This window comes from Crotalus tigris, unplaced genomic scaffold, assembly GCF_016545835.1.
Source record: "Crotalus tigris isolate CLP2741 ecotype Arizona unplaced genomic scaffold, ASM1654583v1 scf7180000023617.9722795, whole genome shotgun sequence".
Taxonomy (NCBI): Eukaryota; Metazoa; Chordata; class Lepidosauria; order Squamata; family Viperidae; genus Crotalus; species Crotalus tigris.
This window is the reverse complement of record NW_024100081.1, coordinates 4,816,990-4,831,159: the sequence shown is the minus strand read 5'-3', so window position 1 is coordinate 4,831,159 and position 14,170 is coordinate 4,816,990. Positions and strand designations below refer to the sequence as shown.

The 14,170-nt window shown below is 32.9% G+C and overlaps 1 protein-coding gene across 9 annotated transcripts in view; it reads left to right on the top strand.

Moving 5' to 3' along the window:
* Window positions 1-11,497, top strand: part of LOC120297349 — a 41,879-nt gene extending 30,382 nt beyond the window's left edge. For 7 of the 9 annotated variants that reach the window (XM_039319896.1, XM_039319900.1, XM_039319898.1 and 4 more), the window contains 5 exons: window positions 1,298-2,689; window positions 4,607-4,712; window positions 7,029-7,155; window positions 8,594-8,618; window positions 10,627-11,497. In XM_039319896.1, the coding sequence (XP_039175830.1) occupies window positions 1,423-2,689; window positions 4,607-4,712; window positions 7,029-7,155; window positions 8,594-8,618; window positions 10,627-11,090 (1,989 nt within the window). In that variant the 5' untranslated portion in view covers window positions 1,298-1,422 and the 3' untranslated portion in view covers window positions 11,091-11,497. The remainder of the gene's footprint in view (window positions 1-1,297; window positions 2,690-4,606; window positions 4,713-7,028; window positions 7,156-8,593; window positions 8,619-10,626) is intronic. The other 2 variants (XR_005553771.1, XR_005553770.1) reach the window with 2 other exon arrangements.
* The last annotated feature ends 2,673 nt before the right edge of the window (window positions 11,498-14,170 follow it).

Sequence of the window (14,170 nt, the reverse complement as noted above, 5' to 3'; positions counted from 1 at the left end):
CATTCTACACATGTGCTGCCTTGAGTTATTTGTAGAAATAATAAAGATGGAATGTAAGTAAACAGCTCACCCTGCTGCATTTTATATTGACTGAAATGCTCTTCAGGGGTAGCCTCATGTAGAACACATGGCAGTTTTGCAATCAAAGGCCACTAGAGCATAAGTGACTGAGTATGGCCTCTTTGTCCAGAAATGGTGCAAATGATGCATAATCCAAAAGCTGGCCATCCTACTATGGCTGCCATCTTTTAATCGAGCAGAAGCTATAAGTCTGGGAGGATTCCACTGACAGTCTAATTCTGTCTGAGGCAATGCTGCCCCATCCAGAATCAAAGACGAAAGTCCAAAAACCTAGACCTGTTTGGCCTTGCTAGGGTAGAGCAAGAAACCTCATATTTATTTCTAGCATTGATACTTGTTTCTAGCACCTGATATTTGTTTCAAGCACTGAGAAAAATCTCCATGGCATCACTCAAACAACCTGAGATAGAGATAAGATAACCTTTATCGTCATTTTTTTTACTGTGGGCACAACGGCACACATCAAAAATGAAACTTAGTTCCCCGCTCTCAAAGTGAAACACATACATGACACACACCTAAACATACTATATACAACATGTGTATATACATATACATAACAAATACATATACATAACAAATATTAAATACTGTCCATCTTGAATATATAACGGAGGGAGGAAGCTTGAGAGTTCACAAGGTTAATACTGTATGGAATGAAACTATATAAAGCTGGTATCATACTGATGAAACGTCACCTGAAATCATAGGATGGCCTCATCCAGCAGGTTTAAGAAGACATTGATGGGAAAAAGCACGGAGTCCTGAGACATCCCAAAGGATAGGGACTGCAGGTTGAATTTCTTCCTGCCCTATCAACACAACTGGAATTGACCTCAGAAAGGAACCAAACCAGTAACATAATGCATCCCCAATTCTCAGAGTCAGGCCAGGAGGATGATATTGAAACTTGATGGTATCGAAAGCTGCCGAGTAATCAAAAACAAGGATGGATGCATCACCCCATACCATCCCTATAGACATCATCCAAATTGCTTTTGTAGTTACAATTTTAAACCTAAGCAAGTTAATCTAATGTAATAATGTTAAAATTCTCTGAAACTTTTGTTGGTATATAGTATCACATGCCTTACAAGGGAGCTATTTTGTCCAAAACCATTACTATTATTAAAACAAGTCTTAGATAATAATCCTGGCTTTATGATAATGTGATTTGAAATATTTAATTAAACTAGGGTTATTTGCTTTGTTGCAGGGCATTTAAAAGAGTATCAACAATTATTAATAGCATCTGATAATGATTCATACAAAATATCAGTGAATAGAATCTTACAACAGTCTACACTGAAAAAGGACAACAGAAATTACAAAAGCTTCAGAATGAATTTCAAAATTCATGGCAAAAGTGCCATTAAGAACCATCAACAAGAATATGCAGTTCTGTTTAAAATAAATCTGTATTTAGTTGGAAACAGAAAAACAAGCATACAAATTTCAAAAAAGCATTTAATAACATTTAGTTACATTTTGAGGGAAAGAAATTATTTAAGGAGACTCAATATGTTGATGAATGCAAATCTTAAAAATTGTAAAGTAAAAATGAATTGGCATATTAATGTGAGAAAGAAATCTGAAGATAACAAATCACATGCATCATATTTTGAAAATGGATGTAAATACATGGAAACCAAATCACCAATGAGTTATACGGCACATCAAGCAAATATATTAAGAAGTGAAGAACTGTTGCAAAAAAGTCAGAAAAGCTTGGGAAGTATAATGTTAAAATTTATAAAGCAACATAAAGGAAAAGAGCATATTGAAAGAAACATTTTAAAAGAAAAATGTAAAAATAGTATTGAGAGATTTTTAGCTTCTGTGAAAGAAACAATTTGTAAAGTGAATACAAATGAGTACAGTAAAAATTTGCACAGAATAGTTTCTGATGAACAGAAAATATTTAATAGAGAAAGAAATATATATATAGGATTTAAAAGTTTACAACAGAAAACAAATATTAAAGAAAAAATCAAGATGTGGAAACGGAAAACAAGAAATAAACAATCAATTTATGCAAATCAGAAGCTTCAATTCAGAAATTTATTCACTTACCAAAAAAATAGGCCCATACAGAAGGTATACTTAACTCATAAAAAGACGTTTAACATTCAAAAGAAAAAAAACCCTGTGTTTCAAACAAAAATTTATAGAGACAAACATTTAATACAAAAATGGGGCAGTATTCTCAGAAAAGAAAGTAAATTTGGAGAAAATGAAAGTGGGACTTTGTTCAAAAATTGCTATATGCATTTTTCCACAATAAATCTTAAGTTTTTAACAATTACAATATGTATGAAGCAAGAATTTTTTAGCTCAAAGAAATATCAGACACAGCAATTAACCCAAGTGAAAAAAATGTTGCGATATCTGTTGCCATCTTCAGAGAGAGTTAAAAAGAAGTATTTTAGTCTTAGTCCGAAAGCACTTGAAATGTCATCTCTAAAAATACCGATGGTAAAATGGCTTGTTAAAAAAGAGGGTTTTCCAGACTTAATCTACTTCCACAAAGATATTTTTAATGGCCCATCATCAACTGTTGAAAGAACCAAGCGATCAGCAAAACATAAAACTGAATCAATATCAGTAGGTAGGTTTATTTTTGTGTTCATTGTATTTATTTTTTAAGAAATAATAGCTTTAATACACAGTTAAATGTATAAATTGAATAACTTCTTCAGTTTAAAAGTATCGTTGACCAATAAACATCATATATATATATATATATATATATATATATATATATATATATATATATATATATATATATATATATATATATATATTCAGTTTTGTAAATTTAAAAAGGAAAGAAACTGGTTTCATACCTTACATATAGTAAATTCTCCATGGCAACCAACAAAAGGATTTCAAATCTAGTGAATTTATTGATTCTGATCTGATGAAGCAAATTATTAACATAAAAAATATGTCTCACAAATTCATATATATTAAATTATTAGCATAAATCGTAAGTGATATTTCTGTATCGTTTTGAGGGCTGGCTAGTTCTATCAAGCTTTCTCCCTTCAGACTTCTGTTCTAATTCTAAAGATCTTCCAGACCTGAAATATTTTGGGTAATGGGAGCTGTAGAGAAGATAATTGGAAAATCTGTTTTACAAAGTCTGTTCCAATCATATAAAGGATATTAAAACTCAAGCAGGCCTGTTAAAAAATTTTCTATTGCTGTATTATATTACTCCTCCTTGTCCTGTTACATTTCGAAGAAACTTTGTTATGGTCCATAGTCCCATTAGAAATTTAGCTTATTTTTTATTGGAGATGCTTAGATTTTTCTTGTCATTTCTTAAAGTAGTATAGTTAATGTAGAGTGTCGGAATAAAGTTGTTAATAACCTGAACAAAGATGGGCTCAGATATCCCACCCTATTAAAGTACAAGACACTACCCCGCACATATTGTCTGCTCAGGTCATGGCTGTTTTACATTCAGGAATAAAAGCTCTAGTCTCCCTGATCCTATCTAGAAACTCCCTGATCAGGAAGTCAAAGCTCTTCTTCCACACAGATACTTCAACAGAAATAACTATGTAGAAAGTAATTAGAATAAGAATAATAATCTTAATGCAGTTGTTTTCTGCATCAGTAATATCAATGGCAATTCTGGCTCAAATGATCTTGGTAAATGGGGAAAAAAGATAAGTGAAGCAAATCACCCCAGACAAGTTCCACGAAAATAATATACAACAATGGATTCCAAAATGTTACCCATTTGTGGACAACAGAAAAAATGAGCTGTTTTAGAAAATATTAAAGGATAAAATGAATGCTTTAAATATTTTGTAGGTTTATGATATAAACTTCACCTCTTAGTCTCCCTCCCAAAAAGGGTCTGGCCATTTTTTGAATATGACTCAATATATCATGTTGTAGCTCTTGCACTTTATCATATGAAATGAAGACCTTCAGCAGATTTCTGACTAATGCTAACTATCTGACTTCTGTTCTGACATAAAGCTCTATTAATACACATTTCCATCCTTGCATACTTATATTTGAATGGAGATTATAATTGTTTAGTTGTCATAAAAAATTAAAATGAACAATGGATTTTATAAAATGCAGGACTTCTGAAATATTCAAAGCTATATAATTTATTTAAAAATGGGACACCTGTACAGCTATTAAGACAACATGAGATTGCTTGAAAGTCATAGCAGAGATGCTGAATTCTTTCATTATTCTAACAATCCCCTTTCCAATCACATTTATCTTGCTTTGCTTCTGATTTTGGAGTGCAGCTGGAAAAAACAACTAGGAGGGCAATGCATTGTGGAATAATGGAAAATGGTGAAGAGTTAGCACCATTCCTTTACAAAAAATTGCCCTTCTTCACAGTCGTGCAGCAGATAGGACTACATTTAATCATGTGGGCTTACTCTGAATAAACATGATTTTAGGGCAATTACAATGGAAGAAGTCTTAAAAATTATAAATCTAAACTGAAGTACATAATATTTTAACATTAACTTTTTTATTTATTTAGGTGCTTTGAGACATTTAAGCAATGCTCTTATAGCAGGTGCTACAATTTTTGGAATAGCTCTGTTTATTATTGTGTTAGGAGGATTTTACCTCTACCTTAAAAGAAGGTAAGTTAATGGTTTTGCAATTTCTTTCAAACATTTCAAACTGACTACAGGTAGTCCTCGACTTACAACCACAATTGAGCCCAACATTTTTGTTGACTGAGACGGTTAAGTGAATTTTGCCCCATTTTATGACCTTTGTTGCCATAGTTAAGTAAATCACTGCAGTTAAGTTAGTAAGATTGTTAAGTGAATCTAGCTTCCCCATTGACTTTGCTTGTTACAAGGTTGCAAAAGGTGATCATGCTACTGTCATAAATATGAACCAACTGCCAAGCATCTGAATTCTGATCACATGACCATGGGAATGCTGCAACAGTTTTAAGTGAGAATGGTCATAAATCATTTTCAATGATGTAACTTTGAATAGTCACTAAATGAACTGCTATAAATTGAGGACTACTTCTATAGCTATTAATACAGTATTGCTTAATACTAGATTAATATATAACACAAATCCTAACTTATTTAATAAAATGTATTGAGATTATTTGGACAAAGGAATATTTTTAGAATGAAATGTAATGAAAATTAGATAAAATTTAGTCTGTTAGAGCAGGGGTCTCCAACCCTGGATTGTGGCCTACTATTGGGCCTTGAGCCGTTCGGAACTGGGCCAGGCTGCCGCTTGTAGAAATGGAGTGCACACGTGTGCACTCACCTACCTCTCATGTAGAATGTTCCCCTCTCCCTCCCTCCTGCCAGTCAGCAAAGCTGGAAAGATTTGGGAACTTGGTTAGAGTATCTCCAGATAAAAGAGTACTTTATTTGAAAAAAACTTGCTTTGTAACCTTAAATGAAATGAGATTACTTTAGTTATGAACTCAACACACAGCTTAACTCAAATACTTTTTTCTTTTAACAAAACGCATAATTTAGTCATTTACCTTTGAAAGTAGTAATATCTTTATTATGGTCCATTACTAGCATCTTGGAAGTCCCAAAAGTGCTTTCTCAAGAGGCAACTGGACTTTATTGTTTTTCTTTGAAGACGTTTCGCTTCTCATCCAAGAAGCTTCTTCAGCTCTAAAGTTTTTTGGATGATGATGACCTGGATGACTGAGAATCTCCATAGACATTTAGTACCTTGAAAGTTGAGAGTCAATGTATCTTTTCTATCAAACTTGCAATTACATTGCAGAAATATATTCTGGTAGCTTCAGTCTTCCAGCCAATTCTAGTTAACACTTATTTAGATCTTTTTGAATATTGCCGTTATTATTATTATTCTTTAAAAATAATAAATAGTAATAAATATAAATAATAAAGTAAATCTTTTTTATTTTCAAAAATAACAACCTGTCATGCAGTATTCTCTCAATCTTTTGTGTCATATAATGGAATTTTGAAAATAGTGTCTTTAGCCCAACTTAATTGAAACATACCTGTTTTTCTTTTTAAGATAAAAAGAAGCATGATTTTCTGATGGTAATTTTTATTACTTGACAGGCCAGACGTTGCTGGGATTGCAATACGCTGGGGATTGTGTGTGAGGGGCATGCGTTCACTCATGTGACAGCCCAATTTTACGATCTTGTTTGCAGTGGTTATAAAGTGACCTACATGGTCGTTAAGTGAAGGACATTGTTATTAAGTGAACCAATTGTTTGCATGGCCCAGTCTTGCCAAATACCAGAAGAAAAGGCCAATTTGGGGCAAAGATATTGTAAATACCCCTGGGAAGTCTGTTGTAAGTGGTTGCTAAATGACTGGTGTAAGTTAAATTTCCTTATTGTGCTTCAAATTTATGCTGGAAGTGTAATCAGTAAGTGGGGTTATTATACCATGCTTGGTATATGTGAAAATAACTAGAGAGTTTTGGCCTCAATTACATATCTTAATTCAGAAGAGTTTTAAGAGTAATATAAAATTGAAACCGGAGGCTTTTCTTTTGGAATTGATCAATAATCTGGAAAAAAAGTCATGGAGCTTTGTTTTTATACATGATAACTGCAGTGCAAAGGTGAAAATTTGACATTGCCCACAATGGAAGAATGAATGATGAAGATGATGGAACTTTCTGAGGTGGTCAAACTGACAGCTTTGATTAGAGAAAAGACATCTATATTCAATACTTATGCAAATTCCATAGACTTTTTATCTATAAGGATCTACTTTATATATATTTTTTCTTTATATTTTTTCTGCCCTTTTGATTTCATCCTTTTCCTTCCTTTCCTCTCTTTTTTGCTAAATGTCTTCATCTTAGTATGATGAGCAACCCAAAGATATCTTTAGTTTTATAGTTTTTTTATTACAAAATTTAATACAAAAATGTTCAGTTTTTGTATGTAATCATATATTTTTTAAATATTTCAGACTAGTTTTAAAATTTTTGAATACTGTTTTGAAAGATGGAAAATCCTCTTCCAAGTCTAAATCTACTGATTCTCAAGGTTATGCCCCTATTTCTGTTTCACAGAATTTTCATTTTGTACAACCAAAGGTAAGACACAGTACTTTTATAGTTATAAAAAATGAACTCTTAATATATGTGGCTTCTCTCTATTTAGATTCACAATATTCTGAGGCTAATTAAAATTCTAAACATGCTTGTATAAATTCACAATAGGAGTTATTCATTTGGGTGATATAAATGAATACAGAATACTACTAGGCAGAAAATTGACACATGCAATATATAATTTTTGAAATCTCAGTAATGAATCCCAATAGTACCAGATACATAAGTACATTGCACCTATATTCCAGAGATTTGATAAAGCCAGATGTTGCTAGTAATTCCTATTCAGCCTATAAGTATGTATAGAGCCAAAACACATCTACATTGATGACAATGGAACCATAATGGAATCTGACAGTGATATATATATCACTGTGATATATATATATATATATATATATATATATATATATATATATATATATATATATATATATATGCTGGAAAATTTGCATAAAAATACGACTCCTGGGCATTTGTATATATATATGTTTTCTGAGATTTTCGCGGTGTTTGTATGTAGGTCTTTGGTTATTTGGGTTTTCTCCCACGTAAAATTGGAAGTGTCTTGGCGACGTTTCGACGAAGTCTCATTCGTCATCTTCAGGCTGGTGCTTTCGGCTTCGTGCTTCTAGGAGCAATGTGTGGTTGTAGCTGTTTCTTCCTTTTAACTGCCAGTGGGGGTATGAACTGATTGGATGAGAGCTTGGCTGTGTTCTGATTGGATGGAGGTGTGTTCTGATTGGTTAGGAGCTTGGCTGTGCTCTGATTGGCTGGGGGGTTGGCTGTGCTCTGATTGGCATATATATTCATTCTTTTTTGTACAGATTTTTTCAATTTATATTTATTTTTTTAAAAAAAATAAAAATTCCTTTTAATGCAGTTATGATAATAGAAAAAGACATAGTAAACTGTTGACTGTATATGTTACATTTAAAAAACACTTCTCCCTCCAAAGTGATATAAAAAGTCCAGTAGTAATTGATACATCAAATTAGTTTTAAGAATCTGATATTTTCTTGGCTTCTTCAGTGCCTAGTCAATAAAATTTGATTGTTACTAACACAACACTAAAGGCTCTCGGATACCATGCAACTATGTTGTGAAAGCAATTTTATACTGTGATGATAGGCTATATGTTTTATTCCCAATATTCTAAATGCAGCATAGCCCATTTAGTATCAATTATACTATTGATTTATGTAATACAGATAGTCCTTGACTTGCAACCATTTAATTTATTTTTTATTTAATTATAATTAAATTATAGTAAAAGATTTGTTAATCTTCAACATATTTTAATATTTGATATTTAATACAGGATGAGGCATACCTAATAACTCAAGCATTAGAAAAATTCTTAATATATTTTTTTTAATATAAAATTGATGCTTTGATTATCTTTTTTTATATTTAATAGGACTCAAGAAAGAAACAGACAGCAGGTATAAACAGTTTCTAAGAATGCAGTCTACAAAGAATATATATTGCTATGAGAGTTTTGCAAAGTAAAATATTATAGGATAGAGATCATAACAGATCTCCACATATATTCCAGTAATTCTCAGTTAATGACCATTCATTCATTGACCATTCAAATTTATAACAGTGCTGAAAAGCAATACTTATGACCAATCCTGAAGGTTCCAGCCATCACAGTGGCCCCACAGTGATGTGATTTGGGCACTCCGTAACCAGCCTAGATTCCCTTGTTTAACAAACTGGTGATTCATTTGATAGCAACAAGCAATCACCATTGCTAAGTGATATGGCATTACATGATATGCTTTACGACTGCATTGTTTAGTGATGGAAATTCCAGTCCCAATGGTTGTCATTAAGTGAAGATTACCTGTATAACCATTCCTCATTATTGGACATGGTGATTAAGATTCTGGGAATTGTTAGTTCTGTAATGTCAGAAAATATTGTTGAAGTAAGGATATGTCCATTTAACTTTATTGAGATATAAATGTTAAGGATATCTTACCTTTGGTTATATTTAAATTTGATTGTGTTAACTGGTATCAGATTTTCTTAACATATTAGAAATATATACATATATGTCACATATATAACACACATAAATAAAATGTGACAGATCCATATCTAGCATTTGAAAAATAAAGGTCTCCAAGACAGATAACATATAGCAAATCACCAAATTATAATTTGATCATACTGTGCAGACTTTTCCTGGTGGATCAGAACTGTACAGTCAAAACATTATGACACTGTTGATCATCAGTTTAGTTTGTCATGATATTAAAATAAAATTTAGGGCAACTTCTCCAAGTTCATATAAAGGTATTTGCATGAACCATTAAATGTATTTTAAGAGATTAGTGTTAGAAATCTAAAATTCCTATCAATTTATTATTGTGCTATCAGGTCCATAATAAGCTTCTTAGGCCAATGATCAATTTTTCATAATCCTCACAACTCATTCTCTGTGCTAATTTTAGAGATAAAATTACAGAAATAAATGAAGCTCAAAAAGAATCCATGAGAAACTAAAAGCGTGAGAACCCTGATCCAAATTATGAAGTTTGAGAGCTATTTTTGCAGTCTCTAGGACTGTTTAAATTTGGCTGGCAATGAACTGCCAAATTATAATAACAAAATTCTCTGCCAAATTTCTCTGTTTCCCAAATTTTCTTTGGGAAACAGAAAGATAAACGTGCTAATTCATCAAGATTGATGTCCTATTAATATTTAAAATAATGTCTTCATTCTCCATCTCCTTTGATGATATCATGTAATTGCCACATTTTTTGCTATCGAAAAAAAAAATCTAAAATTAAGGGTCCCAGGGTTCAGAGCGATTCTCTACCCCTATTCTAAATAATAAACCTTGTACCCATTTTCCTATAGCAGAAATTTATTTAAAAAGCAGTTTTTCTACTTTGCTTTAAGAAATAAACATATTACTGTTAATGCTTACATTAAATACAGGTGATGAAATCTAATATTTGAAAAATATTTTTATGCTGTACACAATAGAGTTTGAATCCTAATAACTTTTTCCCTTTCTTTTTGCCAATCTAAGAAAACGTTTGAGAAAAGCATTGTGAGGAAGAGGAAGATTCATGGAGCAAGGAGCTCCATTTTCTCTTTTTAGCTATTGAGGAGGTCCTCTTGGTCTTAAGCATGTCTTCATGAAAGATGAATAGGGTACTCCATGAAATCTTACAAAGCAGGCAGATTGACAGTGGAAGATAATGTAACATATCCAAAATAATTTTGCCCTGTATGAGTTAGAGTTTTTATTTTTTATTGTTTAACATTATTTGATATATTCTTTGGTAACATTAGCGACAAAATAACATATAGAGGAATTTTGGAATAGAAGATAGATATCAACTAGTATTCAAATTAGTTTTACTATTATTAAAATAAGTTCATTTTTAACATACATGTTTTTAATGAACAATATTAACTTTTTCATTACAGATGTAGAAGCCCTTGCCAAAACCAATCATGTTACTGTGAAAGAAATATATGATAGCACCGATACAGAAGGAAGTTCAAAAAAGTCACACAGAGGTTTGACTGTGAGATCCAGAGCATACGTGTTTCCATCTCGGTCCAATGGAAGTGTACAATCTTTCTATGATGATGTTTGTGATATTTGCTCAGCGCAATTTTCTTTATCAGATGAATTTGTAGAAAAACCATATTCAAATCTGCCCAGCACTACTCCCAAAGCAAAGGAAGCTGTTTCTGTTTCATGTCAAACGAACCATTGTTTGAAAGATGAACAAATCTCTGGTATCAATACCGATATGTCACCACAGTTCAAGAAACCAACTATTTCAAGATCAAAATCTGAAAATGATATCGTAAGGGCTTGTTCCAGTAATACATCACGTCCAGTACAATCATTGACTCATGTTTCTGAAGTACAAAATCCATGATCATTATCTTGATATCACATTGAAAAATTCTAATTAATCTTAAAATGTTGATGATTCTATTTTTTCGTAAAACAACAAATTTCTTAACTGAATACAGTTTCATTAAGAATAGCACACAAAGTTCTGTGACAGTCTTGTTCCAGCTTTATAGGAAGTTCTCCATTCTTGATGCTCCATTTTAAGAAGGCATTTCTGGTTAAGGTTAGACATTTTGAATCTGGGATATTTTGACTACAAAATGTTTTGTGGACTCACAATAGTGTGTGTGTACAGAGATGCAACAACATAGCATCCATAAAACTTGTAGAATGTATTGTATATAATAATAATAAAGTTGGAAGGGACCTTGGAGGTCATCTAGTCCAACCCCCTGCTCAGGCAGGAAACCCTACACCATTTCAGACAAATGGCTGTCCAGTCTCTTCTTAAAAACTTCCAGTATTGGAGCATTCGCGCTTCTGGAGGCAGGTTGTTCCACTGGTTAATTGTTCTGTCAGGAAGTTTCTCCTTAGTTCTCGGTTGCTTCTCTCCTTGATTAGTTTCCATCCGTTGCTTCTTGTCCTGCCTTCAGACTCCTTGGAAAATAGTTTGACTCCCTCTTCTTTGTGGCAGCCCCTGAGATATTGGAATACTGCTATAATGTCCCCTCTCGTCCTTCTCTTCATTAAACTAGACATATCCAATTCCAGCAGCCTTTCCTTATATGCTTTAGCCTCCAGTCCCCAATCATCTTTGTTGCTCTTCTCTGTACTCTTTCTAGAGCTCAACATCTTTTTGTACATCGTGGTGACCAAAACTGGATGCAGTATTCCAAGTGTGGCCTTACCAAGGCATTGTAAAGTGGTATTAATACTTCACGTGATCTTGATTCTATCCCTCTGTTAATGCAGCCTAGCACTATGTTGGCCTTTTTGGCAGCTGCAGCACACTGCTGGCTCATATTTAAGTGATTGTCCACTAGGACCGAGGTCCCTCTCACAGTTACTACTATTGAGCAAGGTACCCCCTATACTATACCTGTACATTTGGTTTTTCTTGCCTAAATGTAGAAGCTTACTTTTTCCACCATTGAATTTCATTTTGTTAATGGGCTAAGGAAATATACTGTTAGAAGACCTATTCAAGATTTATTACATCAAGATAAGACTTGCCCTCTCTGAAGGTTGTTCAAATGATTTCAAACTCCCCAAGATATTTATGCATTCAATGCAGGTTCCTGTTAGGATTTTGCACATTCAGTTACATTTATGCTTGCTTTCATGCAAGCAAGGATTCTGAGCCTATTTGGGGGAATGTTATTATGATAAAACTGATTATTTCCTAACCAGAATTAGAAAGTACCCAAACCTTTCAAGTCCATCTCGGTGAATTCATGAGATGTGAATCAATGGCATTCAATGCATTGCCTGAGATTTTGTTCCTGTGGATCATTGGCTCTTGTGGTAGCATCAAGAGTGAAACCTAATATCAGTAAACAATGTTTTATTAATAAATAGTATATTGTGTCCTAAGAGAACATAGATTTTTATCATTTTTACTGTCACAATGAAAAAAATTGTGATCTTATTCATGGGATTGAGACACTTGCCATTACGTACTTTTTAATCAAAAACAAGTATTTTATTTGTGATATAGTGTCATGCAAAGTTTGGTTGTATTGACCTAGCTACATAACTCACTAGCATATAGTGAAGTAATGAAATAAAGTAGAAAATGTTTGTTCTTTAAAAGGGAAGTTGAAGTTCCAACTTGCTGGGGAATTCAAGTCTTTGAATAGCTTAACAATGGATATACGGTAAGGCGTTGATCTTAAAAGATAATTCTGGAATCTAAGTATGTGTAATACAACAAAATCAACAGCCATTTTGACTATGGATTAGCAAGCCTAATTAATAAAGCCCCACAATGATTTATTTTCTTCTTTATTGGCAAAAAAGAATGCTGAGCTGCACTGTTAAGCAGGATGGAGAGCAAGATGCTTTCTTCCTTTTGTAGTTTATTGAATTTCTGTGGCAAGGATGTAAGAAAGATGGGGTATTTCCATTTCCCTCCATCAGTTTTTATTCTCCTGTTATAGTTGGTGGGTACAACTGATATACATGTTTTGATAACAAACATTGGTAAATAAAATACAAGAAAAAGCCAAAGGCCAGATTCTAAAACAACCTGTCTATCAGACCCATGTAGAGAAAAATCCAAACTGGTAAGGATGCTCTATTTCTCCATGAGTCTGGTCTACTGCTTCGGGATGTCCTGTGAGTGTGTTAAATATCACCCCATGTGGAAGCAAAGCATCCTGCAGAATGACCTTCCTGTTGGATCATGTTTTTCTGTATGGGAGTGGCAGGCAGGTCTATAGAAATCACAAAGTTCATTAGACCAAAGTCTCTTTACAGCAACCTGCTTATCACACAAAGATATTTAGAGCAATACTCATATTTAAAGTTTCTTACAGCTAAACCTAACCACTCTAGCCAACTGTCACAACTTACAACCTCCCTGAGTTCAGGTCAGAACAGCAGCTGGTAAATACTTATTCCACCAGCAGTGAAATCCACCAATAGCTGTACAAACCAAATGCCTGAGGAGTCCATGCGTACTGTGAACTTTAAATCACACAATCTTAACTGAATGGAAAGTAGTTGGAAATGTATATGGCATCAATTGCTATACTAATACAGAAAAAATGAAAAATAAAGAATGGTTGTAAGCTGAACACTTCTTGGCATTCTATAGAATTAACCACATAAGAATTAATTGGGTTTTGCCACTTAATGCATAATTTTTTAGGTATTGTTTTTAACAGCTTGATATGAAGTATCAAGTCAGATTTTTTGCAAAAGTAGATTGTGGCAATATCGCTTAAGATCTCAGTAAGATCGTTTAGTATGCAATATCAAAAGGATTTTGAGGTAGGACAATGTCTAAATGCTTATGAAAAAGTTAAGATTTAAAAACCCACATTTTAGGATGTTTTTTTATACATCCAATATTGTCTTTGCAACAAACCCAACAGAAGAAATATACATTTTTACAATGCAATCTCACGTTTATTTACTCAAGTCCAATTGAATTATGTG